General features: G+C 41.4%; 1 protein-coding gene across 1 annotated transcript; it reads right to left on the bottom strand.

The window, feature by feature from the left end:
- Positions 1-3,440: 3,440 nt before the first annotated feature.
- LOC138881053 (uncharacterized) lies at positions 3,441-4,619 on the bottom strand. Its single transcript, XM_070161253.1, has one exon. It carries the CDS (start codon positions 4,617-4,619, stop codon positions 3,441-3,443), a length of 1,179 nt encoding a protein of 392 aa, XP_070017354.1.
- Positions 4,620-25,623: the final 21,004 nt, after the last annotated feature.

Below are 25,623 nucleotides of genomic sequence, written 5' to 3'. Positions count from 1 at the left end.
GTCTATGGCCATTAAAATGAACCTGTGCCCGTTTGAAGCGGCGGGCTCGATTGGACCGATGACATCCATTCCCTAAGCGACGGAAGGCCAAGGTGCACTTGTTGCATTGAGTTCATTCGGTGGTACCCGTATCATATCTGCATGTACCTAACACTGGTGACACTTCTGAACATACCTGATGCAGTCTGTTTCCATAGTCATCCAAAAGTATCATACTCTTAATATCTTCTTGGCTAGAACGAAACCATTCATGTGCAACCCGCAGATTCTAGCATGTATTTCCTCGAGCAATCTAGAAGCTTCTTTGGTGTCAACACACCATAATAATCCTAGGTCTGGAGTCCTTCTGTACAGAATTCCTCCACTTTGGAAGAAATGATTGGACAATCTCCGGAGCGTGCGTTTCTGAGTATGATTTGCATGCTCCGGGTATTCTCAAGTATTCCTTGATATCATGGTACCATGGATTTCCGTCTGTTTCTTCTTCAACATAAGCACAATAAGCTGGCTGATTATGCATCCTTACCGGAATGGGATCGATGAAATTCTTATCCGGATGTTGTATCATGGAAGACAAAGTAGCTAGTGCGTCTGCGAACTCGTTCTAGATTCTTGGAACATGTTTGAATTCTATCTTCGTAAACCTCTTCATCAACTCTTGCAAATGATATAGATATGGTAGTATATTAGTATTCTTTGTAGCCCATTCTCCTTGAACATGATGTATCAAAAGATTCGAATCACCAATTACCAGCAACTCTTGTATATTCATGTCTATGTTTAAATTGAGCCCCATGATGCAAGCCTCATATTCCTCCATATGGTTGGTGCATGGAAACCTGAGCTTCACGGATACCGGATAATGTTGACCTGTCTCTAACACCAAAACTGCTACAATACCCACTCCTTGGAAATTTGCAGCTCCGTCGAAAAACATTTTCCAACCGTCGTAGGCTTCAGTAATATCCTCTCCTACAAACGACACTTCTTCATCGGGAAAATACATTTTAAATGGTTCGTATTCTTCTCCCACAGGATTTTTTACAAGGTGATCTTCTAAAGCTTGTCCCTTGACCGCTTTCTGAGTTGCATATATGATATCAAACTCACTCAACAATATCTGCCATTTGGCTAGTTTCCCTGTAGGCATTCATTTCTGAATGATGTATTTCAGGGGATCCATCCTCGATATGAGGTATGTAGTGCAGGCACAGAAGTAGTGCCTTAATTTTTGAGCTATCCACATCAAAGGGCAGCAGGTACGTTCCATCAAAGAATACCGTGCTTCATAAGGTGTGAACTTCTTACTCAAGTAATATATGGCTTGCTTGTTTCTTCCCGTCTCGTCATGTTGTCCCAAAACACAACCAAAAGCCCCATCTAGTATGGACAAATAGAGTAGTAGAGGTCTACCAAGTTCCGGCGGGACCAAGACTGGTGGCGTGGATAGGTATTCCTTGATTCTGTCGAAAGCTTTCTAACATTCTTCAGGCCATTTTGTTGCAGCATCTTTCTTCAACATTTTGAAAATTGGCACAGATCACGGTCGACTGTGCTATGAATCGGCTGATGTAATTGAGAAGCCCCAAGAAACTCATCACATCTTTCTTGCTCTTTGGGTATGGCAAATCTTGTATGGCTTTGACCTTTGAGGGGTCCAATTCAATCCCCCGATGACTGACAATGAAACCTAGCAATTTTCCAACAGGGACTCCAAAATCACACTTTGCAGGATTCAGTTTCAGATTGTACCTTCGAAGCCAATTAAAGAAATTCCTTAAATCTACTATATGATCTGCGCTTCTTCTAGATTTGATGATGACATCATCCATGTATACCTCTATTTCTTTGTGAATCATGTCATGGAAAATGGTCATCAGGGCTCTCATATAAGTGGCCCCAACATTCTTCAGGCGAAATGACATCATTTTGTAATAATACATTCCCCATGGAGTGAGAAAGGCTATTTTCTCGGCATCTTCCTCATCCATCCAGATCTGATGGTATCCCGGGAAGCAATCTACAAAGGATTGGAGTTCATGCTTGGCATAGTTGTCAATCAGTATGTGTATATTGGGTAACGAAAAATCAACTTTGGGACTTGCTTTATTTAAATCTCGATAGTTGACACATACTCTGACCTTTCCATCCTTCTTTGGAACTGGCACGATGTTGGCCAACCAAGTAGGGTATTCGACCACTTTGAGAACTTTGTCTTTGATCTGCTTGGTAACTTCTTCTTTGATTTTCAGGCTCATATCAGGTTTGAACTTTCTGAGTTTCTATTTTAGAGGCAGACACATCGGATCAATAGGTAGTTTATAAGCCATTATAGACGTGCTCAAACTGGTCATATCATCATAAGACCATGCGAAAATGTCCTTATACTCCTTCAGGAAACGAGTGTATTCTTCTTTTTCTGGTGGTGAAAAATGGATACTTATGCGGGTTTCTTTGATTGTTTCAGAATCTCCCAAGTTGACCAGCTCAGTTTCGTCCAGGTTAGACTTAGGCTTATTCTCAAAATTATCAACTTCTTTGACAATTTCCTCAGGGATTATATCTTCTTCTTCTACTCCTTCTGAATCACTATCCTTATGTTGTGTTGTCTCATTACATGTCACAGTTGTTGGTTCATCAGGATAAGTAATAATAACGTTGTAGAAAAAATGTAAAAGATAATAATAAATACTAAAATAACAATGCATTAATTAAATCTTGAAAACATCAAAACAGGTACGGCTCGATGACTCAAGCAATTATTTCAAAACAAAATGCGTCTTAATACAAAATACTGGAAATATCTTAAATCCTTAAAATTGCCTTTTTAAAAAAAATAGATCATGCTAATTGCCAGGCTACCTAGGAACTCGACGGGCCCGGGGTGGTGTAGCAGTCCAATTCTTGAGAACAACTCCTTTCTCCATGGTCTGAATGGTGAGGTCTTTTCCCTCATCCTCCTCAACTATTGCATTGCAGTCCATGTATTCATCATCCAGAAATAGATTCCTTAGGCCAGCTAAAGCCTCGTCTTCTTCAGATCCCCATATCACTTCAGTCTGTTGAAATGTTTGATGCAGATGCAGTATTGGCTGTTCAAGAGGGTAATAAGGGCCACACCATAGCGGCGACCAATCATCGTACTCCTGCCAGATGTACTGATACCCAAGTCCAAAGGTGGTACCGTGACATTTTGGTTGTATTGGCTTAGTGATACCCTGGAGATTCTTACCGAGACATTTACTGGGTTCATACCCTATCCATAACAATATGCTTTCGATCTTATTACTCTACCACTTGTCTTTTTCTATTGCATTGACACGCTCAATGCGATGGTACGTTTCTCCACCCAACTTCCTTCTATTCTCGACAACCGGAACAATTTGATTGGTGTAGATGGGATTACTTCCGTCTTCATGAATGATCACCTCGTGATGGTTTCATTTGAACTTCACGGCCTGGTGTAGCGTAGAAGCTACAGCTCCAGCAGTATGTGTCCAAGGTCGTCCCAACAAAAGATTGTACGTAGCAGATATATCCAATACATGATACTCAACATCAAACCAAGTTGGGCCCATCTGCAAACAAAGGTTGATTTCCCCAATTGTGGCCCTTTGAGACCCTTCAAATGCTTTCATATTCATACTCCCTGCTCGTATCTCATGGAAATCTTTACCCAACCTTTTCAAAGTAGTTAATGGACAAATGTTGAGGCTCGAACCCCCATCTATTAGGACTCTGGCGATGAATTTGTCCTCGAACTGTACTATGATATGTAATGCCCTGTTGTGACTCAGTCCTTCAGGTGGTAGTTCATATTCGTGAAAGGTGATCTTGTGGCTCTCCAATACTTGCCCTACCATATTGGCTATCTCTCCACTGGTGATGTTGTTGGGCACGTGAGCTTCATTCAATACTTTTATTAACGCATTCCTATGCGTCTCCGAATTTTGTAGCAGCAACAGAATGGAAATCTGAGCAGGGGTTTTGTTCAAATGATCCACTACAAAATACTCCCTTGCTTGAACTCTCTTCCAAAGATCATCCGGGCCGGTTTCGATGATAGGTTGTTTAGGAGCGGCTTCTTCACTTGTTCCTCCCAAATGCTCGGGTGTGTAAGCCCTATCGGTCCTGATCATGCCTTGTGCGACACCTATTTCTTTCATTTTCCCTTTCCATTTCCTTCTTACCTCTGCAGCATAGTCCCATGGTATATCATTGGAATTGAAGGACGGTGCAGGTGCTATCGTCACAGTAAAGGGTGTGGTCACTTCCACCTCAAACGGAGCTGGTACGGCTGAGAGCGTTGTTGTTTTAGCCTCAAACGGAGTTGGCGTGGCTATTTCAACCTCAATTGGTGACTGAATTTGCACTATAATAGGTGTGAGAGTGACTAGAGGTACTGTGGTTTCGTCCCCTTCACGAATGAGTCCAATTGATCCTTCTAGATCCCATTCTTCATCAGCTTCTATCTCATTTACCCCCTCGCCCTTATGATTTGGAAGGGGATTTTTGCTAACATTAGGTGCGACCTCTTTTGCTTGTATAAATTTGGTGTCAATCAGAGTCTGGATCTTATATTTCAAAGTGCGACATTCATCAATAGTGTGTCCCTTCATGCTCGAGTGATAGGCACATGTCTTGTTCGGATTGACCCACGGGAGGAGTTTTCCATAGCAATAGTGGGAATGAGGGTGACATAACCGGCAGCCTTCAGTCTTTCATAGAGCTGATCAATGGATTCAGCAATAGGAGTGTATTGTTTGGGTGGTCTACGATCAAAATTTGGTTTGGGTTTTTGGTAGTTTTGGCGGGCTGGTGGTGGTGAGTGATAATATGCAGGTTGTGTGTTATAAGTATGGTAGGTGGTGGCGGGTTGTTGGTATCTAGGAGGTGAAGGCTGATATGTGGGTGGTGGGGTTTGGTATGTGAGAGGGGATTTTGGCCCTTGGGCTACCATCACGGCTCCTACTTCTTTCTTTTTGGATATACCCCCTGAATACAAAGCTTTATTTGTAGCCTACAATGCCTCAAAATTAGTTACCATTCCCCTCTTGATTCATTCTTTAATTCTTTCCTCCAACTTAATGATGTCAGAGAACTTGTGATTCTCAATAACCATTAACCTTTCTTAGTATTGTGGATCCTGGGCTCGGATAAAGAACTTGTTCATCTGCTCTTCTTCCAATGCCGGCCTTACTTTCGCAGCTTTCGATCTCCACCGAGTAGCGTACTCGCAAAAAGTCTTCATTGACTTTTCTTGAGATTCTGGATATAGAAGACATCTGGCGCATTCTCTGTATTAAACCTGAACCGATCCATGAAATTCGATGCCATGTTTACCCAACTAACCCATTTTTTTGGATTTTGATTGATGTACCAGGATAGGGCATCTCCAGTGAGGCTCCTTATGAACAATTTCATGCAAATCCTTTCATCCTTTCCAACTCCTACGAGCTTGTCACAGTATGTCCTTAGATGCACCTTTGGATCACCTGTTCCGTCGAACATCTTGAACTTAGGAGGTTTGTAACTCTTTGGCAGTTCCACGTCCGGCTGAATGCACAGATCCTCATAGTTCAATCCCTTAATGTATTTACCCCATTCGACACCTTGGACTCGACTTGTGATATTTTCAAGTTCTTCTGCCATATTCTTGATGAGCAGGTCCTTCTCGGCAGATTCAGGCATGTATAAGGTTTGTTGAGGAGTGTGGGGTAAGGTTTCCACATATATGGGGTTGCTTTTATGGACTCCAAAGATTTAGGTGTAGTGGTGGTCGTTGTCCGAGTTTTGAGGATCGGGAATGGATTATGGTGAATTTTGAGAAGTGTGATAGGTAGTGGTTTGTGGATAATGGGTTGGTTGATGATGATGTTATAGAGGAGTTGGTACCGGCAGAGGATTGGGATTTTGAGGCGGTGTGATATATTAGTGAGGTGTGGGAGGATTTTGTGGATGCTGGTTCTGTGTATTTTGGGAAGGTGTTGGGTTTTTGGTGTTCTGTTGGTTGATGTCGGGGACGTTCAGGGTAAGGGAGAGATTTGCCAAGTTCCAGAATTGCTCAAGCTCCCCTTGTAACTCCAATATCTTTTGTTCCAGTTGCCAAACCAAAGTCATTTGGTGTTGGAGTGCTTCGACCATCTGAAGTTTCAGCATTGTCTTTAGGTGTGGCATTGTCTTTCTTGATATTGCTTGTATCATCCATTCTGGCATTTCCCTTGCTTTTAGGATTGTGTAGAGGAGAGTTGGAGGACCTCTTGCTCTAGTATGATATGTTGATGATGCCAGTATGCACAAACCAACTTTAGGGGATGTGAATAAACAAATAAAAAAAAAGAAAATAAAAAGGTAAATAAGTCAGTGAGGAGTATTAAAAGGTTGCTTGCAGTATTTAAACATATATTGTAGAATAAGTTCGCATCCTAACTTGGGGACCTCATATTGCTTGAGGTAGGCCTAAGCGACATATAGATTTGGAGAAAATTGATGCCAATAATCGCGTCATTTCATTAATGTGAAAATAAACCGAATCTCTAATAAAACGACAATAATAATAAAGAGTCACTAATGGCATGTGCCTTATTACAACCATAGCCTAAAACAAGTCTAGAAAGCAAGTAAAATATAATTTTTAATCTATTTGGCCCCAGAAGCACCTTCTCCATGCTTGGCCTTCTTTGCTTCATCGATCAAGTTCCCCAGGTCGTGCATGTCCAGCAACAAATACGCCCTTGCTCGGAGACCTCCTTCGTTCCCATCCATGTTTTGATAGCCTGTAACCATGTTTCTCATTTTCCCTTCCAGTTCCATCAATCCATGCTCTAAAACCTCTTTATTTATTCGGTGGCAATTTCTCTCCATTCATTGATTGCTTCTATGACCGCTTTGTGTTGTTCCAAATGTCTTGCCTCAGATTCAAAAATCCTTTTGTGTAACCTCCTATATTTGACTTGGGCCTTGGCAGCGTTGTTTGTGACCCTATTTCCCAAATCAATCCCTGGCTTGACTTATCCTGCTATGTCGTCGACCAACCATGATGGATAAAAGTGCACATGGCCAGCATGGTATCAATCTAGTTCGATGGTATCCTTCTCCACCATGACCTTTAGATGCCACATGTGTTGCGCCTTGTACTTGAATGGAATAGCATCACATTAGAAATCTGCTTTGTAGTGAACCATATTGTAGACTTGGGGTATGACTTGTTTCCTCCCATCCTGTCTCATGACCCTAATAGGAGCATAAGGATAGATACTTGCCAACCCAATCAACACTAAATGAGGAACATCTCTTGACCTGATGATAAACTAGCTGGTAGGGAACCACTCGAACATCTAATGGACCTTTTTGTCCGTCAAATTACTAAAGAAGTGCACCCAATCCACAGTATTTTTCAGTTGTGCAAACCTATCTAGGATGAAAGTCATTCTTTTTGGATGGTGAAAAGCTATGTGGTCATTCCACGGCCGCCGCAGAGATTCCTGACTATACTGTCCTCTTTGAAGATGTTCCAACAACTATATTTGAAGTAACAAGTTGCAACCCTCGGAGTCTGAATCCCTTCTTGTAGTGGTCCAAAGCTCGGTATATTTCTGCCACGGTCATTGGGACGATAGTGCAAGTTTGTCCCTCAATTCTTTCTATTAGGGCCTTAGTAACCATAGCTGAACGGGTGTGAATCCTTTCTCTTTGCATTGGGAATACCAACATCCCTAGAAAACAGACAATGGACACGAAAACCCGACGGTAGGTCCAACCAAATGAAGTAAAAACTCATAATGGTAAAGGCGGTAGGATTTGCTATGTCTGTAACGTGCGTAGAGGAATTTGAATAGTATATAAGACTTTTTTAAGCAGACTAGCTCATCATTCTTTCTAAAACCCATCATTTTCAGAAACCCTCGGGAAGTGCGATTCTCAGGTACCAATAGACCAGGGCTATCCCAAGGAAGTCCAGCAAAGCCCCCTATTTCCTCTAGAAGGGGAGTCATCTCTATATCTCAAAAACGGAAAACAACCCTCTTTTCATCCCAGAACATAGTAGTGGACTCGATCAGTACATTGTTCGGTTGAATGTCTAGCAAAGAAGGTAAATTCCCAAGAATTCTTTTCACGTGGTTTTTGTCGTTTGGTGCAAGATTTTCCAACCAATCTAGCAGAAAAGGTGGAATATTCCGAACCATGCCAAACCTGGGGACCTCGTCCCTCATTTCTGCAAAATAGATAAATTTAGCCCTTGTCCCCTCCAGATTCAGCTAATTTCACGCTAATGATCAACATATTGGCATGTTTTTCTCCAAATGATGCACAGATCGTGATTACATCTATTGGGATTATGGAAATCCCTTCAGAATTTGGACAAGGTTTGTCTTAGTGAGCTATTGCACGGACAACGTTCTAACTCATACTAGGTTTAAACGTAATGCATGCATAATGGGTTTTAGGATGGGGTTTCTAGAAGAGTCTGGACTGGTACTCTCAAGCAGACAACTTGAGAGGGAAAGGCACGAAACCATCGATTGCACCGCTGATCGACTAGTTTTACCACAAATAAGCCTTTCCAAATTTAAAGGATAATTTTAGGAAGAGCGCAGATACTCATCAAGTGCCGCTATAGTATTAATACGCATGAGTGGAATATGATGTGGAGCATGCTTTATGCAAAAATAACACGTTGTCAAGTATTTTCACATATATTAAAAATAAATACAGTATTGAATGAACGTAAAGATAAAAGAGAAAGAAAAACAGGGAAGAAGTTAGATCGCATAATGAAGGAATTATAATAAAGCAGATAAAAAGGTAAGGATTTGGGAGAGATATGATATAGCAAAAAAGATTGGAGCAAATGAACATGATTAGGGAATAAGAGGAAACACATGTTGTAATCAAATTAAACAAAGAATCACATATGAGTTCATATAAAAGGGAAATGGGGAGAAGGATGTGCATTTAACAATAAAAGGGAAAAATGGGAGTGGGAGATTCAGGTAACAACAAAACAACAAAGACACGCTTATCAGAGAAGACTAATTCACAAAGATCAAGTTCATTTATGGTAAGAACCTAAAAAAATCCCCAGTAGAGTCGCCATACTATCGCGCCTTTTTTTCTCACGAAATCGGGTTTCGACATTGACAACTCTTTTAAGGAAGGGTTTTAAAAGAGAGAGTCGCCACCTAACGATTTTTAAGGTGCGTTAGGGCACGTATTTGCAGATAAATCTGTTTAACCAGTTTGCGTCACCAAAGATCAGGTAAGGGATCGAAATTACCTCGAAGAGAAGATGTTAGGCACTCTTCGAGGTCCATAACTGTGGGTCTCGGCCGAATTCAATTATGTGAATTAGTCTATGTGATCAAAGATAAGAAAACAAAGGGATCTGGGGAGTTCATTATTAAACACAAATAGTCGATGAAAGACAGGGTAGGGGTCCTAAATTTTTTAGCCTAAAGGATCACCCCGTGCAACATAAATAATATTTTGTAACTCCTTCAAGACAAGGTGTTACTCATATTATTCAGCGAGCACAGACTATTATCTCCTGCTACCCGATTACTATTTAAGTTGTTACCTAAAGTGTACTAGTTGATTCTAAATCGTACTCTATGCGTGTACTACCTGACCCTTACCTATGGTCCTAGAGGCATTGGGCCCTCTATTTTGGATGGTTCTAGACACAACTTAGGTTGCTCAAAATGGTAAAACTAGGTGACATATAAAACAAGTTGGACTTTTCATAAAAACAAAATAGATAAGGGCTCATATTAGCATCCACACATTAGGCAGCAAATGCACGCAAGCAGATTGGCATATTGACAGTTTTAATAAGTTAAGGTTGTTAGGTCCTATAGACATGGTTTCTATGTGACTCTGGATCTTAATCACACTGGCAATTTATGCAAGGTAATTTCTAGGTGATCGCGTAATTGCCTACTGATTATAATTAGAAGCGTTTAAACCTATAGACATGTTACCTAGGCGACTTATTCAGCAGTTGGTAGTAATAACAACGAAGAATACTCAGAATTACTTAGTTGTTCCTATAGGCATGCTTCTAGTGACATTTAGAAAGATACTATGTAGAGTTCCAGTTTTAGTATTTAGCACAAATGATAGTTACCCCTATAGGCATGAGTTCTACCTTTGGTGATTGAAACTGCTATTAACTCCTATAGACATGCATATTAACTGAACGAGTGTGACAATTAATTAAAACCTATAAACATGATTTCTAAAGAGGCAGATTCGAATACGCTGTAATGCAAATTGAACTCAGTTATTTTATTTTCCTATAGGCATGGTGTCTGGTCATATAGAAAAACAAAGTAGGTAAGATATTCATAGAATTTATTTGAGCCAAATCAAATTCCTATAGGCAGTTTATCTAACAACATATTTGAGCAAAAATAAACCCCCTATAGGCAGGTCATCTAACACGCAATAACAACTGAGTAAATATTTAGGAAAGTTTTCCAACACAATAGCATAATGTTTTTGAGTAAAGTAAAGCCTATAAGCAGTTTATCTAACAATAGCATAAAGTAAACACCTATAGGCATGTTATCTACCCATTTCATGCAGAATATCAAAATAAGCCCATTTCCCAATTTATTACTGCTCCGATTATATTTATAAATAATTATTATAGACCAGAAACAAATGAGTAAATTACAAAGTATATGGATTATAGGAAGCCTGCAGCAGGTCCAAATACACCTGGACAGACCAGGCCTTCAATTCACTATAACTCCAAAAGCTAATGTTTATAGTGACCAATAATGAATGATTCACCTCTGCTTTAAGGATAAGCATACCAAGCCCAATTCTCTAGTATGTCATAGTTCCCAAGGGCTTCACGAACTTCGGTCAGTGCTCACACTAGATGAGGGAGATTAGAACCAGTTCAAGGCAAACTATGGACTAAATCTTGGTGTGTCAGAGTTCACGAGGGTCTCATATGAACCCTGAGCAGTGCTCACATCAGGAAGGCCAAGGGACAGTACCTAGATTACCTTGACTTTCAACCAGCAAAGAATTAGAATTCAGAAGAGTGCAGGACAGGATTGGGAAGTATACTTAGGAATAGAATCACACATAGAACATAGACGAAAGCTTTGAAACTAAGCAGACTTAAAACTAACAAGTTTGAAAATAAACAAAGTCATAAACTGATAAGGACTAATTCTTAAACATATTTCTCAAAAGGCAGTAAGGAATTCAGACTAGGATAAGTCACAGAAAGGCAATTCATTGATCAATAATGAGTCAAGAAGCACATTAGTTATCAGTAAGAACTAATAGCATGGTGAGCACAAAATCAGATAAATAACATGTTAACAGATTTAACAACAAACTAAGGTATACATGGTGAACTAGTAGTTTAGGAAAGGTATCAAAACATACCTAATATTAAAAGGCAGTCTTAAGTTACACGTAATTAAGAAGATTTCATCAATTATTCTATTGAGTTAAACATGTCTAGAATACAGAAAGCATCTAATCAATTAACAGTAACATATTGAACGAGTAATAAAGAAGAAAAATGGCTTCAACAACTTACTAGTTCAGATGAAACAAAAAGAAACCTAACAAGGTAGCAATGATCACCAACAAAAGCAACAATGTAGGATTCTGGCCTTGGCTTCCAGCCAGCCAGGAATCAAATCTCAGAATAGAATAACAGTATATAGTTTTTAGTAGTGAGATGATTCAAATTCTAAGTCTCCGTCCCTCTAAAGGGGAATGGGGGAGGGGTTTAAATAGCACTGGACTAGGTCACACAAATAAGGTAATAATCAAGGAAATCATCTAACAATTAACTTAGGGAAAGAAAACTCGGAACTCTATTTAAGGTAAGCCATAGGTAAAGAGACGTGTATAAGCATGTAGACAGAGATTTTAACAAGCTATTAAAGAATCAAACTGATTTGAAGAATCGAAAACCCCTAAGTTTAGGGTAAGTAAAATTAGTCAACAATTAACGGCAAGAGTTGTAATAAAGATACATAGAAACAGATAGACAGAATCATTGAAGGAAAAGTAGAATCGAAAACCCTAAATTTAGGGTAAGTAAAATTGGCGGAAATAATCAAAGAAAAAGCTATAATAAAGATGCACAAAGAGTGTTTAGGAGTTTAAGAACGGCGGATGGTAAAGAATGGAGGATTAGGGTTATGAGTGGTTAATTAAAAGGGTTAGGTGAACGGAGGCCTTTGATCTTGAAAGATCAACGACCAGGATTAAAAGGAAGGTTGGGTCGGGTATAGAAAATGGGTCGCCGGTTAGGTTATTGGGTTAGGGGTCATTTGTTTTGGGCTGGGATGTTGGGCTAGTGTATTTCAAGTAATTGGGCTGGGATGTTGGGCTAGTGTATTTCAAGTAATTGGGCTAGAGGTTTGCCCGAAATAAACTTAAAAATGGGCTGATATTTAAATACCCAATTTTAATTAATAAATAATTTGTAAAATAATAATAAATAAAATATTAAATATTATTTGTGCATACAACAAGTTAAAATAGTTATTTAATACTATAAAAAGTATAAAGGGATTATTTTGGCGTAACTAAAGTAATGATAAGTACATATAGGCTATTATTGCAAATGTGCAATTTTGGCCTTAAAAATATAAATGCAATTATCGCAAATATGTTAAAAATATTTAAGTATAATATGGGTATAAATGGTGACATGATAAAATCATTGTAAAATAATTTGTGAGGTAATTAATGAGTATTTATATGATAAAAATGCAAGAATAAATTAATTTAAAACCCTCTAGAAATTATAGGAAATTATGAAAAAATGCTTACATATGTTCATAAATAAAGTGATGGTGTGTATGCACTATTTTGAAAGTATATATGTATATTTGAAAATATGAGGAAAAAATTGGGTATCAACAAAGACTAATACTGACCTTTCGGGGGCCTATGATATCTTGAAAGTTGATAATGAGCGGTTGCAGTAAAAAATCCATTGACTCCAAGCCAAACTCCAAGTTCAAGAAGAAATTTTTCTTGATTGAGAAAACTCATGCAACTTATCACATGAGGAGGAAAACTTTGGAGGATGCCAAAGAAGGCAATATAGACAACTATATCGCTGAAGCTCTTGCCTTGGAGACAACTACCTTCAAAAACATTCCTGCCCGGCCCACATCTCCAAATTCCTTGAGCACTTGCTCTGAGTCCTCAGAGACCGAGGAAGAAACTGAAGATGATAATAAAGATAAAGGGGGAAATGTTAAACCCAGTGCTGAGTGTGACGATTCAGTAGATCGTGTTAAGAATTTACACCCCGATCCCCCATTAACTGTTTTCCCGAGTTTATTTTGGCTATTTCAATTTACCGGGATGTTCGATTTTGAGTTTCGGTGAGTTTTGGTACATTTAGCCCCTAAATGAGAACTTAAGTGTTGAAAAGTTGGTCGTAGTCAGAATAGCGTGAAGACGGCCGCGGAATGGAAATCTGATGGTTCCTTAGCTCCGTTGGGTGATTTCGGGGTTAGGAGCGTGTTCGGATTGTGTTTTGGAGGTCATTAGCTAATTTAGGCTTGAAATGCCGAAAGTTGAATTTTTAAAGTTTCCGGTCTGATAGTGAGATTTTGATCCGAGGGTCGGAATGGAATTCCGGAAGTTAGAGTAGCTCTGTAGTGTTGAATGTGACAAGTGTGCAAAATTTTGGGTCATTCGGACAAGGTTTGATAGACTTTTGATCGAAAGCGTATTTTGAGAATTTTGGAGTTCTTAGGCTTAAATCCATGGTTAATTCGAGATTTCGATGTTGTTTTAGGTGTTTTAAGGATTGGTACAAGTTTGGATAGTGGTTTGTGACTTGTTGGTGCCTTTGGTTGAGGTCCCAGAGGCCTCGGGATGAATTCGGATGATTGACAAAAAGATTTTTGAGTTAAAGTTGCAGCTTCAGCTGCTGGTTCTGTCATAACCGCACCTACAGTTTGGGTCCCGCAGGTGCGGTGCCGCAGAAGTTTCGGAGAGACCGTAGAAGCGGAATTAAGGAAGGTTAGCAGTTTTGCGGGAGAATCACCGCAGAAGCGGTACCGCATCTACGAGTTGGAAACCGTAGGCACGGAAGTCCCCCTTTAATGAAATGTCGCAGGTGCGACCTTGGCTCCGCAGAAGCGGGACCGTAGATGCGGTCCCAAGGCTGCAAATGCGGAAATCGCTGGGCAGAACATATAAATTCTTGCCTTCGCGAAATTTAGCTACTTTTCATCTTTTTCAAAACGGGAAGAAGCTTGGGGAGCACTTTTCAAGAGAGATTTTCAGAGGAGTTCATTGGGGTAAGGTCTTTGGTCCCTAAACTCGTTATTGGAATGATTTTTATCAATTTAAGCATGAAAAAGTAAGGAAAATCAGTGGTAATTGGGGGTTAGGGCTTGACTAATTGGAGGCCTTTGAGTGATGATTTGAGGGACCAGTTGAGGTCCGATTTGACGCTTTTGGTATGACTGAACTCATGAGAGTGTGAGGATTCTGGAAATATAAATTTTACCCAATTCCGAGGCGTGGGCCTGCGGGGTGTTTTGGCCATTTTACATAATTTCGCGTATTAGCTTAGAATTTATTTGTAGAATCAGTTACTTGAAGTGTTATTTACATTATGAAATTAAATTGAATTCACTTGTTGCCCTACTATGAAACCTTGCCATTTATTTATATTTTCCTATTGGTGATGTGTATTATTTTGGAATTACGGATGTGGGATTCCGGTAGCTCCCCCTTGTCTATTTATTTTGGGACTACGGATGTGGGAATCCGGTAGATCCCCCTGCACAGTTATATGGAACTACGGAAATGCACCGGGTAGATTTCCCTAGTACTGGGTATTTATATTTGGGACTACGAAATGGGATTTCGATAGATCCCCGGGCACTATGAGTTAGACTACGGAACAGAATTCCGGGAGATCCATTGGATATGTACATATGGGACTACAGGACGGTATCCTGGGAGATCCCCGATTGTTATTATTGGTGCTGAGCTATATTTCCTTTCCATGTTTACCTTGTTTCTGTATAGTTGTTGTTGTCTTATACATCCTGTGTTATGTTACTGCTGTACTTATTTATACTATTCTGTTCGATACTGTTGACCTTATTATTTTATTTAACCTCAGTAGGGCCCTGACCTTCCTCATGACTACCCAACCGAGGTTAGGCTTGGCACTTACTGATTACCGTTGTGGTGTATTCATGCCTCTCCTGCGCATGTTTTTCATGTGCAGATCCAGGTACCGCTACTCGGGCCTACCATCCTTGAGGGAGGCGACTATTTTAGAGACTTCGAGGTACATCTACCACATCCGCAGACCGAGGAGTCCCTTTCTATTACTACTTTTAGTATTTAGCCCTTCTATATTTTTCTGTTCTTATTAGACATTCCGGAGTTAGAGCTCTGTAGTATTTTTCTTAGCTTGTGATTTGTGGGTTTCAGGACTTGGATTTACGTATTGGTATCGAGAGTTAAACATGGTGTATGCGAGCGGCACATTTAAACAATATTATTACTTTATTCCTGTTTTAAATTGTTTTACTTCAGTAAATCTTGGTTTTTATTCTGCAATTTAGACTTACTTAGTCTTAGAGACTAGGTGCCATCACGATGGTTCACGGAGGGCGAACCAGGGTCGTGACAAGTTGGTATCAGAGCTCTAGGTTCATAGGAGTCATGGATCACAAGCCGGTTTATTAGAGTCTCGTTGATTGGTATGGAGATGTCTATACTTATCTACGAGAGGCTATGTAACTGTTAGGAAAATTCCACTTCATTTGACTTCCTTATCGTCCGATATTTTGACATCACAATTCTAAACTTCTGTCTTCTATTCTCTCATAGATGGTAAGGACACGTGCTACCCGAGATGATCAGGCACCCGCGCCCCCTTCTGCAGCCGTCATAGGCCAGGGCCGGGGTAGAGGCCGAGGATATGCACGTGGTTTAGCTAGAGCACCTGCACGAGCTGCCGCTGAGGTACCACCAGCGGTTCCAGCCGGAGTCCAGGCACCTGACACGCCTACTGCCACTACTACTCCAGCTCTTCAAGAGACTTTGGCACAGTTCATGAGCATGTACACCACTCAGGCTCAGGCAGGGTTGCTTCTACTTGCGGCAGCCACATCTCAGGCCGGGGGAGGAGCACAGACTCTCACCACCTGCACTCCTGAGTAGCGAGTGCATGTTGAGCAGGTCCTTGAGATTATTCCTGTACCGCCTGCAGTGCCAGTTCAGCCCAAGGACAGGGCAACAGCTTCCGAGGAAGAGCAGTTGAGGCTTGAGAGGTTTATGAGGTACAAGCCTCATGTATTCAGCGGTCTAGCATCGGAGGATGCTCTGGGATTTCTAGATAAGAGTTACCGCATTCTCTGTACCATGGGTATATCAGGATCAAGCGGGGTTTCCTTCACTACCTTCCAGTTTCGAGGAGCCGCCTATGAGTGGTGGCGCACCTATGAGTTAGACAGTCCGGATGAGGCTGCTTCACTGACTTGGACTCAGTTTTCAGATCTGTTCTTGAGAGAGTATGTTCCTCAGAGCCTCAGGGATGTATGGCGCGCCGAGTTTGAGCATTTGCATCATGCTGCTATGACTGTCTCAGAGTATGCTATCTGTTACACCAGTTTGGCTAGGCATGTACCAGCCTTAGCTTCTACTGTTAGCGAGAGGGTTCACCAGTTTATTGAGGGCCTTATTCCCAACAGCAGGTCTAGCATAGCTCGTAAGTTAGAGATGGATATTTCTTATCAGCAGGTGGTGAGCATTACTAGGAGGATTGAGGGTATGCATGCTAGGGAGAGAGAGGAGAGGGAGGCCAAGAGGTCTCGAGAGTCGGGCCATTTCTCTGGTGCTCATTCCCCAGCAGCAGGTCGTCATGGTAGGAGTTATACGAGTCGCCCTATTCATTCAACTCTTCCAGCAGCCAATGGTATTATAGCTCCTCCTAGACCTCAGGAGCCTTATTATGTACCTCCGATATCTAGCGCGCCTCCCGCGCAGGGTGCTTTCAGAGGTCAGTCCAGCAGACCTGGCCCGAGCCAGTCACAGCCACCACGTACTCCCAAAGCTTGTTTTGAGTGTGGTGACACGCGCCATATGGTGAGGGATTGCCCCAGACTAGGAAGGGGTACACCTCTACAGACTTCTTTGCCACAGTGTGCCCCGCAGAGTTCTCAGGCTATGGTTACAGCTCCAGTTGCTACCCCACCTGCTCAGCCATCTAGAGGTGGAGGTTGCCCTAGAGGGGGAGGTCAGGCCCGATAATATGCCTTTCCTACCCATACCAAGGTTGTTGCCTCCGATTTTGTCATCACAGGTATTATACTGGTTTGTCACAGAGATGCATCGGTTCTATTCGATCCAGGCTCCACTTACTCTTATGTGTCTTCTTATTTTGCTCCACATTTGGGTGTATCTTGGGATTCCTTGAGTTCTCCTATTTATGTTTCTACTCCTGTGGGAGATTCTCTTGTTGTGGACCACATCCATCGGTCGTGTTTGGTTGCTCTTAGTGGTTTTGAGACCAGAGCCGATTTATTGTTGCTCAGCATGGTAGATTTTGACATTATCTTAGGCATGAACTGGTTGTCGCCCCATTATGCTATTCTTGATTGTCACGCCAAAACCGTGATGCTGGTATGCCAGGTATACCGCATGTTGAGTGGAGAGGTACTTTAGATCACACTCCTAGTAGAGTTATTTCTTTTCTTAAAGCTCAGCGTATGGTTCAGAAGGGGTGTGACGTGTATTTAGCTTATGTGAGAGATGTCAGTATTGATACCCCTTCAGTTGATTCAGTTCCAGTAGTATGGGATTTTCCCGATGTGTTTCCAGCTGATCTTCCGAGCATGCCGCCTAATAGAGATATTGATTTTGGCATTGATCTGTTGCAGGGCACTCAGCCCATTTCTATTCCCACGTATCGTATGGCTCCTCCTGAGTTGAAGGAGTTGAAGGATCTGTTACAGGAATTTCTTGATAAGGGTTTTATTCGGCCCAATATATCACCTTGGGGTGCTCCTATCTTGTTTGTGAAGAAAAAGGATGGTTCTATGCGTATGTGTATTGATTATCTCCAGTTGAACAAAGTGACAGTTAAGAACTGTTATCCTTTGCCTCGTATTGATAATCTGTTTGACCATCTTCAGGGCGCACGGGTATTTTTTAAGATTGATTTGCGCTCAGGTTACCATTAGTTGAAGATTCTGGAGCCAGATATCCTGAAGACTGCTTTCAGGACTCGGTATGGTCATTACGAGTTCCTTGTTATGTCATTTGAGCTGACCAATTCCCCAACAGCCTTTATGCATTTGATGCACAGTGTGTTCTGACTGTATCTTGACTCGTTCGTCATTGTCTTTATTGATGATATTCTGGTGTATTCCCGGAGTCGGGAAGATCATGAGCAACACCCGAGGACTGTGTTTCAGACTCTGAGAGAGAAGAAGTTATATGCTAAGTTCTCAAAATATGAGTTTTGGTTGGATTCAGAGGCATTCTTAGGCCACATGGTATCGAGTGAGGGTATTCAGGTGGATTCGAAAAAGATAGAGGTCGTGCAGAGTTGGCCCAGACCATCCTCAGCTACAAAGATCCACAGTTTCCTTGGCTTGGCGGGTTACTACCGTCATTTTGTTGAGGGGTTTTCATCGATTGCAGCCCCTATGACCAGACTGACTCAAAAGGATTCTCCATTCCAGTGGACGAAGGAGTGTGAGGCGAGCTTTCAGAAGCTCAAGACAGCTTTGACCTATAGCCCCAATTTGATATTTCCTATAGGCTCGGAGTCTTATATGGTCTATTGTGATGCCTCAGGGGTTGGCCTCGTAGCAATGTTGATGCAGGATGGTAGGGTGATTGCCTACGCGTCCAGACAGTTGAAGATACATGAGAAGAACTACCATGTTCACGACCTTGAGTTAGCTGCCATTGTTCACGCCCTGAAGATTTGGTGCCATTATTTATACGGAGTTCCCGATGAGATTTATACTAACCATCGGAGCTTACAGCACCTGTTCAAGCAAAAAGGATCTAAATTTGAACTAGAGGAGGTGGTTAGAGTTGTTGAAGGACTATGATATCACTATTCTATATCACCCGGGTAAGGCCAATGTGGTGGTTGATGCTTTCAGTCACCGGGTGGAGAGTTTGGGGAGTTTGGCTTATTTACCAGCATCGAAGAGGCCTATGGTGATGGATATTAAGGCTTTAGCCAACCAGTTTGTAAGATTGGATCTTTCGAAGCCCAGTCGGGTTCTAGCTTGCGTGGTTTCTCAGTCTTCCTTATTTGATCGTATCAGGGAGCGGCAGTATGATGACCTCATTTGTTTGTCCTCAAAGACAAGGTTCAACACGGTGATACTAGAGATGTGACTGTTGGTGATGATAGGGTATTGAGGATGCAGGGTCGGATTTGTGTACCCAATGTTGATGGGCTTCGGGAGTTGATTTTGGAGAAGGCCCATAGCTCGCGGTATTCCATTCATCCAGTGCCGCAAAGATGTATTAGGAATTGAGGCAGCATTGTTGGTGGAGGCAGATGAAGAAAGATATAATTGGATTTGTAGCTCGGTGCCTTAACTGTCAGCAAGTGAAGTATGAGCACCAGAGACCAGGTGGGTTGCTTCAGCAGATAGAGATTCCGGAGTGGAAGTGGGAGCAGATCACCATGGACTTTGTAGTTAGGCTCTCACGAACTTTGAGAAAGTTCGATGATATTTGGGTAATTATGGATCGGCTGACCAAGTCCGCTCACTTTATTCCTATGTGTACTACTTATTCCTCGGAGCGGTTGGCGGAGATTTATATCCAGAAGATTGTTTGCCTGCATGGTATTCTAGTGTCCATCATTTCAGATAGAGGTACTCAGTTCACATCACGGTTCTGGAGGGCCGTTCAGCATGAATTGGGTACTCGGGTGGAGTTGAGTACAGCATTTCACCCTCAGATGGACGGACAGTCCGAGCGCACTATTCAAATTCTTGAGGATATGCTCCATGCGTGTGTGACTAAGTTTGGAGGGTCTTGGGATCAGTTCTTGCCATTGGCGGAGTTTGCTTACAACAACAGCTATCAGTCCAGCATTTAGATGGCACCGTATGAGGCTTTATATGGGAGACGGTGTAGATCCCCGGTGGGTTGGTTTGAGCTGGGTGAGGCCAATTTATTAGGCACAGACTTAGTTCAGGATGCTTTGGAGAATGTTAAGGTGATTCAGGATAGACTCCGCACAACCCAGTCCAGATAGAAGAGTTACGCAGACTAGAAGGTTCGTGATGTTTCCTATATGGTTGGAGAGCGGGTTCTACTTCTAGTTTCGCCTATGAAGGGCGTTAAGAGATTCAGGAAGAAAGGGAAGTTGAGTCCGAGATTTATTGGTCCTTTTGAGATATTGAGGCGTGTTGGGGAGGTTGCTTATGAGCTTGCCTTACCTCCTAGCTTGGTCGAAGTTTATCCGGTATTCCATGTTTCGATGCTCCGGAGGTATCACAGTGATCCGTTGCACGTGTTGGATTTCAGTTCAGTCCAGTTGGACAAGGATCTATCCTATGTTGAGGAGCCAATGGCGATATTGGACAGGCAGGTTAGAAAGCTAAGATCAAAGAACATTGCATCAGTAAAGGTTCAGTGGCGGGGCCAGCCGGTCGAGGAGGCGAACTGGGAGACCGAGCAGGATATGTGTAGCCGTAAACCTCATCTTTTCACTACTTCAGGTATGTCTTTATGGTAGTTCGAGGATGAATGAATGTTTAAGTGTAGGAGGATGTGACGACCCGGCCGGTCTTCTTAAGAATTTACGCCCTGATCCCCTATTAACTGCTTTCCCCGAGTTTATTTCTGCTATTTTGATTTGCTGGGATGTTCGGTTTTGAGTTTCGGAGAGTTTTGGGACACTTAGTCCCTAAATGAGAACTTAAGTGTTGGAAAGTTGGCTGTAGTCGGAACAGTGTGAAGACGTCCTCAGAATTAAAATCCGATGGTTATGTTAGCTCCGTTGAGTGATTTTGGGGTTAGGAGCGTGTTCGGATTGTATTTTGGAGGTTCGTAGCTAATTTAGGCTTGAAATGCCGAAAGTTGAATTTTTGAAGTTTCCGGTCCGATAGTGAGATTTTGATCCGAGGTTCGGAATGGAATTCTGGAAGTTGGAGTAGCTCCGTAGAGTCGAATGTGACGTGAGTGCAAAAGTTTGGGTCATTCGGACGAGGTTTGAAAGACTTTTTGATCGAAAACGTATTTTGAGAATTTTGGAGTTCTTAGGCTAAAATCCAAGATTAATTCGATGTTGTTTTAGGTGTTTTAACGATTGGTACAAGTTTGGATAGTGGTTTGTGACTTGTTGGTGCCTTTGGTTGAGGTCCCAGAGGACTCATGATGAATTTGGATGGTTGAAGGAAAGATTTTTGAGTTAAAGTTGCAGCTTCAGCTGCTAGTTCTGTCATAACCACACCTGCGGTTTGGGTCCCGCAGGTGCGGCACCGTAGAATCGTCGGAGAGATCGCAGAAGCGGAATTGAGGGAGGTCAGCAGTTTCCGCAGATGCGGGTGAATTACCGCAGAAGCGTATCGCATCTGCGAGTTGGAGACCGCAGGTGCGGAAGTTCCCTCGCAGATGCGACCTTGGCTCCGTAGAAGCGGGACCACAGATGCGGTCCCAAGGCCTCAAATGCGGAAATCGTCGGGCAGAACATACAAATTCTTGTCTTCGCAAAATTTAGCCATTTTCATCTTTTTCAAAACGGGAAGAAGCTTGGGGAGCACTTTTCAAGAGAGATTTTCAGAGGAGTTCATTGGGGTAAGGTTTTTGGTCCCTAAACTCGTTATTGGAATGATTTTTATCAATTTAAGCATGAAACATTAAGGAAAATCAGTGGTAATTGGGGGTTAGGGCTTGACTAATTGGAGGCCTTTGAGTGATGATTTGAGGGACCAGTTGAGGTCCGATGTTGATGCTTTTGGTATGACTGTAACTCGTGAGAGTGTGAGGATTCTGGAAATATAAATTTTACCCGATTCTGAGGCATGGGCCCGAGGGGAGTTTTGGTCATTTTACATAATTTCGCATATTAGCTTCGAATTTAATTGTAGAATCAGTTACTTGAAGTTTTATTTATATTATGAAATTGAATTGAATAGATTTGGGCCATTTGGAGTCGAGTACTCGTGGCAAGAGCGTGGTTTTGGGTTGATTTTGAGCCGTTTCGAGGTAAGTGGCTTGTCTAACCTTGTGTGGGGGACCTTCCCCTTAGAATTGGTATATTTGGTAATTAAAATGCCTTGTACGTGAGGTGACGAGTGCGTACTTGTGCTGATTGTTGGAAATCCGAATTTCTTTAAGTAATTACTAGTATGTTTCCTTTCCTGTTTCTATTACTTACATTATTAAGCCTGTTGTTATCTTAGGAAAGCATGTCTAAGTGACTTAATTGCTTATTTGCTCAACCTGCCTTACCTGAATTCTGTGCAGCATGCTAGGCTAGGATCACTTGTTGCCTTAATATGAAACCTTGCCATTTCTGAATATTTTCCTGTTGCTGCTGTGTATTTATTTTGGGACTACGGATGTGGGATTTCGGTAGCTCCCCCTTGTCTGTTTATTTTGGAACTACGGATGTGAGATTCCGGTAGATCCCCCTGCATAGTTATATGGAAGTACGGAAATGCACCCGGTAGATTCCCTTAGTACTGGGTATTTATATTTGGGACTACGGAACGGGATTCTGATAGATCCCCGCGCACTATGAGTTGGACTATGGGACGGGATCCTGGGAGATCCATTGGATATGTACATATGGGACTACAGACGGTATCCTAGGAGATCCCCAATTGTTATTATTAGTGTTGAGCTATATTTCCTTTCCGTGTTTACCTTGTTTCTGCATAGTTGTTGTTGTCCTATACATCCTGTGTTATTTTACTACTGTACTTATTTATATTGTTCTGCTCTATACTGTAGACCTTATTATTTTATTTAACCTCAGTAGGGCCCTGACCTTCCTCGTCACTACCCAATCGAGGTTAGGCTTGGCACCTACTGAGTAGTGTTATGGTGTACCCATGCCTCTCCTGCGCATGTTTTTCATGTGCAGATCCAGGTACCGCTACTCAGGCCTACCATCCTTGAGGGAGGCGACTGTTTTAGAGACTTCGAGGTACATCTGCCGCGTCCGTAGACCGAGGAGTCCCTTTCTATTCGTGCTTTTAGTATTTAGCCCTTCTGTATTTTTTTGTTCTTATTAGACATTTTGGAGTTAGAGCTATGTAGTATTTTTCTTAGCTTGTGATTCATGGGTTTTCGGGTCTTGGATTTACGTATTGGTATCGAGAGTTAAACATGGTGTATGTCGAGCGACACATTTAAACACTATTATTACTTTATCCTGTTTTAAATTGATTTACTTTCGCAAATCTTGATTTTTCTTCCGCAATTTAGGCTTGCCTAGTCGTAGAGACTAGGTGCCATCATGATGGTTCACTGAGGGTGAACCGGGGTCGTGACACTTAGCAACCTTCATCTTCAAAAGATGCAGAGGATACTTCTCACCTCTTTTCCAAGGTGTATGCCAGTGTAATCTTCAATTTCTTCAAGGAGTTTGACAGATCTTCTTGATTGAGGACAATTTTTTGCGAAATGTCCAATCTTATGGCAAATAAAGCATCTGTTCTTCTTGTGAAAATTTCCTGGCCTTCTGCGTCTGAAATATTTTGTGTGTCTCTTGGACCTTGATTTCCCATATGGAATTCTTGGCCATCTAAACCTCCTGAATTCTCTCCTTCGCCTGGATGTGTGGTAGGAACATCCTGATCCGGTGATTAGATCAGATTTGCGGCATGCCTTGTCAAGCACTGGATTGTGTTGGATAATTTGCTTTAGGGCTAAGCGTTTTGTACAAAATGTTATCCAATGCAACGAAAATAGCTTGCTTGATGTAACCAATTTGTGGGATTGTTATGGACTAAAACCTTTCTTCAATGATGGTCATGGTTCGGCTTGCCAACAACTTTGAAAGGGAAGAGACAAAGGCTAGCTTCAGATTGATGTCTCCTCCAATTTCAAAGTATATCTTCGCCATTTTTTGAAAATGCCTGTCAATGTCATTTCTGTCGAATGGCACACACTTCATCTCGAAGAGTTGTCTTTGCATTTTCGACAGATTGATATCTGTCGAAGAGTTGTCGCATTTTGAAAATGCTTGTCAATGTCATTTCTATCAAGGCTTGCTTCAGATTGATATCTGTCGAATGACACACCTTCTGTGCTGATAAAGCAGACTAATGTATTTTTTTTATTTTCCTTGTAATTATCATGGAATCTCTATTGGGTCCAAAAATTTTAAAATAAAAGATATCTTTTTTACTTAACTTATGTGCAAAAGATATCTTTTTATTTTTCTATTGATAAAGTCCAGGAATTTTTCTCGTCCGGTTAACTTTAACACCGGGTATTTCTACTTCCGGTTGATAACCTTTAATTGTGAAGATTTTATAAGAGAGAGCCCTTATATTTACGGTGCTTTTGAATAGAACGTTTCATGTTGATTCCACCACTTGCAATTGAAGTTCAAATAACATTCAAATGAAATAAAACCCATGTCACTTGGACACGAAATAAGATATTAAAATAAAAGGACTTTTAATTATTACTTCTATTTCCAAAAATACATTTATATAAGACAAAAAATTTAACATTTACTTAAATAAATAAAACTGCTAATACATGTGGCTAATTTTAAATTCTTATTTCTACGGAGCTGGATATACCATATCTAATCTTGAGTTGAAGTCTTTCATAACAACTGAACTTTTAAGTTCAAGATATAGTTCCCGGTTCTAGTAGTCCCTGATTTGATTGACACTTTTAGTGCTATGATATACGGTAGTTTCGCCCCAGTCTTCGGATGCAAAGCATGAGAACTCAAACATTAGAGTTGTTGTTGCTATTGGCAATCCATCTTCGGAGTTAGCTTTACATTGTTGCCTCATTAAAAATCTTGCTAGAAAAATTCATTTCCAAAAACTGGACGAAGGAATAAAAAGAGTGCAGCACATACTTTCAGTACAATCAATGATCTTTAGCAGTAGTACCTTTTGAGGTGAGTCGTGTTCTAGTTGCTTGATAATTTTACTCCATCATATGAACCTTTGCCAGTTATAGCTGAAATCTGGTAAGGTCCTTCCCAGTCGGCCCCAACTTCCCGACATTGACTTCCCGGGTATTATGAGTTACCTTCCGTAAGATCAAGTCTCCGACTATAAAATAACGAATATTTGATCTACGATTGTAGTAACTTTCCATTCTTTGCTTTTATGTCTTCATTCTTACATAAACCAAGTTCCGATGATCCTCAAGCAAGTCTAACTTAATCAACATTGCTTGATCATTCTCTTGCTCGTTTGCTCGGGAATACCTCATGGTCGATTCACCTATCTCCACAGGAATCAAAGCTTCCGCACCATACACAAGGAAAAAAGGCGTTTCTCCTATGCTCGATTTTTCCATTGTTCGATATGCCCACAATATTCCGGGTAATTCTTCAGGCCTACCGCCTATTGCATCCTCTAATTTCCTTTTGAGATTTTGAATTATCACCTTGTTAGTTGATTTCGC

Source organism: Nicotiana sylvestris, chromosome 11 (genome assembly GCF_000393655.2).
Source record: "Nicotiana sylvestris chromosome 11, ASM39365v2, whole genome shotgun sequence".
Taxonomy (NCBI): Eukaryota; Viridiplantae; Streptophyta; class Magnoliopsida; order Solanales; family Solanaceae; genus Nicotiana; species Nicotiana sylvestris.
Note: the sequence above shows the minus strand (reverse complement) of the source record. Positions and strands in the feature narration are given on the sequence as shown.

Excerpts from the sequence above, each read along its gene's own strand:
- LOC138881053 (XM_070161253.1), bottom strand. The coding sequence starts at position 4,619 with ATGAAGGGACACACTATTGATGAATGTCGCACTTTGAAATATAAGATC.